The sequence below is a fragment of the Chiloscyllium plagiosum genome, chromosome 10 (genome assembly GCF_004010195.1).
Source record: "Chiloscyllium plagiosum isolate BGI_BamShark_2017 chromosome 10, ASM401019v2, whole genome shotgun sequence".
Taxonomy (NCBI): Eukaryota; Metazoa; Chordata; class Chondrichthyes; order Orectolobiformes; family Hemiscylliidae; genus Chiloscyllium; species Chiloscyllium plagiosum.
This window is the reverse complement of record NC_057719.1, coordinates 95,274,441-95,277,965: the sequence shown is the minus strand read 5'-3', so window position 1 is coordinate 95,277,965 and position 3,525 is coordinate 95,274,441. Positions and strand designations below refer to the sequence as shown.

The 3,525-nt window shown below is 44.7% G+C and overlaps 1 protein-coding gene across 1 annotated transcript; it reads left to right on the top strand.

Moving 5' to 3' along the window:
• Window positions 1–2,147: 2,147 nt before the first annotated feature.
• LOC122554037 (HAUS augmin-like complex subunit 2) lies at window positions 2,148–2,845 on the top strand (the record flags this gene model as incomplete). The annotated part of the gene is made up of 1 exon (XM_043698523.1): window positions 2,148–2,845. A coding segment is annotated over one exon (423 nt), but the record flags the coding sequence as incomplete, so codon positions are not given.
• Between the last annotated feature and the right edge of the window lie 680 nt (window positions 2,846–3,525).

Genomic DNA, 3,525 nt, shown 5'->3' with positions numbered 1-3,525 from the left:
TATTACTAAGCTAGTCAAATAGGTTTATTCAGTGAAAGTGGATGAGAATTAAATTCAATTCTATATTTTGAACTGCTCACTTTTCTGGGAGATACACTTTATGCTTTGACAAGTTTACAAATATATTTTATATCTAAAGAAAACTCACCACTGTTCACAAAAGCAATAACTTTAAAGTAACTGCACAATCATGACAAGGCAGGGTATTAAATAACTTTCAATATGGATTCTGTTGCTGATATAAACGACTCTCAATGGTACTAATTATACTTCAGAAAGAACTGAACCAGTTGGAATTGATTGGAAAATTTTTTATATTAATTTACCAATGACAATGATTATGAAAATATGCACAGAGTGAAATTCAGTGTTCACAAAGGCATGAAATAGTAGTGAAAAATTGACCATCCATAAACAAAGTCACTGATTCCTTGTCCACTGAAGTCAGATAATGGACACTTACCCTACCATTGTCACTTGGTGCCTGTTTTATATTTAAATTCCATCTTCCAAGTATTTGCAACTGCTGTGATGCAAACATCGTGCTCTCTGCTGTTTCAACAGATAACAGTGTACAACCCTGTAGTTAATACAGTGCTGAGTTGTAGCATGTTTCAGGAAGGGGCTCAAGTTCATAAGATTTTGACAGGAAATTTGGCATAGCCAGGAGAGTGATGGTACAGTCTGGGATATTATCTGTAAGACAGGATACTTTGAGCAGGACTATTGATGAAGCCGGGTGTTCCCCTATTGTGACTGAACCTGATGCCTTGCACAATTACTTTAATCTCACAGCTTTGTAAAATTGCTGCCTGGTGAGGCACACTCAGAAAGTAGTAAACTATATAAACCACATTGCTGTGCATTGGAATCACACATGGCTCACACAAAGTAAGCCAAAATGATTTCATTCCCTAAAAGTCTGAAGTAATGCTAATGAAATGGTTTTGTCCAAAATGAAACAGATCACTGTTTAGGCACGGCAGCCCACAAGCCTTCCCCAACCCACCTTGGGGCTCTCGGCCGCTCTGACACACCATCTCTAGGACAGCCCATCCTGATTACCCCTTCTCAGGATGACAGCGCTCAGAACGGCCTACCCACCTTGGGGCTCTCGGGGCGACTGGCATCAGGACAGCCTACCAACCTTCAGGTTTACAGGACGGCCTACCCACCCTCCGGCTCTCAGGTTGACAGCTTTAAGGACGACCTATGAGCCTCCCAGCTCACAGGGAGGCCTGCCAGACCCAGGGACACACTGCCTTTATTCCTGATACACTTTTGCCCAAAATGTCGATTTCGAAGCTCCTTGGATGCTGCCTGAACTGCTGTGCTCTTCCAGCACCACTAATCCAGAAGGTGATAAACCCAACAAGCAACAAGACAGAGTCAATTACCAATAAACAGAGCCCTTTCTGGTACACATAGTCCATTACCATAAACAATTCTCTTCAAAAAGCAGAGTCCATTCCCAGGAACAGAGTCCAATCCAGTATACAAAGTGCATTGTCAGAAATAGAGTCAACTCCAAACTGCAGAATCCATTACTAAAAACAGAGTCCACAACCAAGGGCAGAATCCACTCCTGAAGGCAGCAAAACCACACCCCACAGCACACAGGTGTTCAGTCTCTATAGAATCCTGGCTCATCCACAGAGAGACAGGCCCACTCTCAGGAACACAGTACATTGTAAAGGTTCAGTTAACTCACAGGAGTTTGGTCCACTCCCAAAGGCAGAATCCACTCCAGGATGCAGCAATTGATCATCTCCAGCACGCACACAGGTGTTCAGTCTTTACAGAGGCCTAGTCACCTAGCTAGGCCTACCCATATAGGGCTAGTTTATCTGGGGTGGCATGGTAGCTCAGTGGCTAGCACTGCCGCCTCACAGCACCAGGGAGCTAGATTCGATACCTGTCTCAGGTGACTGTGTGGAGTTTGCACATTCTCCCTGTGTCTGTGTGGGTTTTCTCTGGGTGCAGTGGTTTCCTCCAACAGTCACAAAGATGTGCAGGTCAGGTGAATTGCCCATAGTGTTAGGTGCATTAGTCGGATGGGAATGGGTCTGGATGGGTTACTCTTCGGAGGGTCGGTGTGGACCTGTTGGGCTGAAGGGCTTGTTTCCACACTGTAGGGAACCTAATTTCTAGAGTTGAAGCTGCTGAAATTGCAGAATGACACCGCAGATATTGCCCACCCAGTGTGTTTGGCTGAGAAGTACAGTCAGCTTCAGTCGATGAACAGCCACTTGGAGGCGATCTTGCAGGAGACAGTGTTGCTGAAGCTGCGGTTAGTACAGCCTATTTGCCATCAGTGTCTACCTGTTGAAGCCAATTGTCACAGGTATGTCTCTGAAATCTTGCCCATGATGGTTAATTTCATTGAGAAACTGGACTCCAATCTGGAGCTGATAAATACCATTCCTCAGGTGACCAAGAAAGTAAAGATAATGGAAAATCTTGTTGCCAAAATGGTATCCGACATTCTGGAGCTGAAGGAACTGTTGGAGTTGATCATGAGATGGAGAGAGCAGCAGAAGGCTGGTCTTGAACATCTGGGAAGTAAATGATAACTGCTTTTTGGGCTGTGAAATCAGAATTAAGCCATTCATTATAAGAATTTTTTTTGAATTTCTAGATTTTAATGTATAAATTTCTTATGGGTAGTCTTGATAGCAGAAATTAACCAGTGGTTGTGACTGCTTCCTTTTGTCATTGATTATGGGAAGTATCCAGGTCAACTTTGTGAGTTAAACCACATTGCTGAAACGACTGACTTGACTACCCTCAACATTCACAAGCTAATATGTCAGCAATGAACCCTTGGTCATTCCCTATGGAAAATAGCAGGCTGGCGTATTTTATTTGGCAGAGTTACGCCTGAGATTGCGCAGGTAGTGACTGCTTTTTGGGCATCTTTTCCTGGCAACCTTTACTGCTTTGGTACCTCAATCAAGTGAGCAATCTTCATATCAGCCCACACAAGAAATGTCAGTAGAGCTGTTACACAGGGGCAGCCAAGTCCAATCTTGGCTTTGCCCAGTGTTCTGCCCTGTAGTTTCCAGCAAAAAGTGGGCGGCACGGTGGCACAGTGGTTAGCACTGCTGCCTCACAGCGCCAGAGACCCGGGTTCAATTCCCGACTCAGGCGACTGACTGTGTGGAGTTTGCACATTCTCCCAGAGTCTGCGTGGGTTTCCTCCGGGTGCTCCGGTTTCCTCCCACAGTCCAAAGATGTGCTGGGTCAGATGAATTGGCCATGCTAAATTGCCTGTAGTGTTAGGTTAAAGGGGTAAATGTAGGGGAATGGGTGGGTTGCGCTTCGGCGGGTCGGTGTGGACTTGTTGGGCCGAAGGGCCTGTTTCCACACTGTAAGTAATCTAATCTAATCTAATCTAATCTAAAAGATGTGTTTTCTCACAGGGGCTCAGCCCAAATACTGAAAAAACATTCAAAAAGAAGAAAGGTAGAATGCAAGGGCTAAGCCCTACCACAAAATCAACATTGTCCTTTTCTCAAAGGAAAG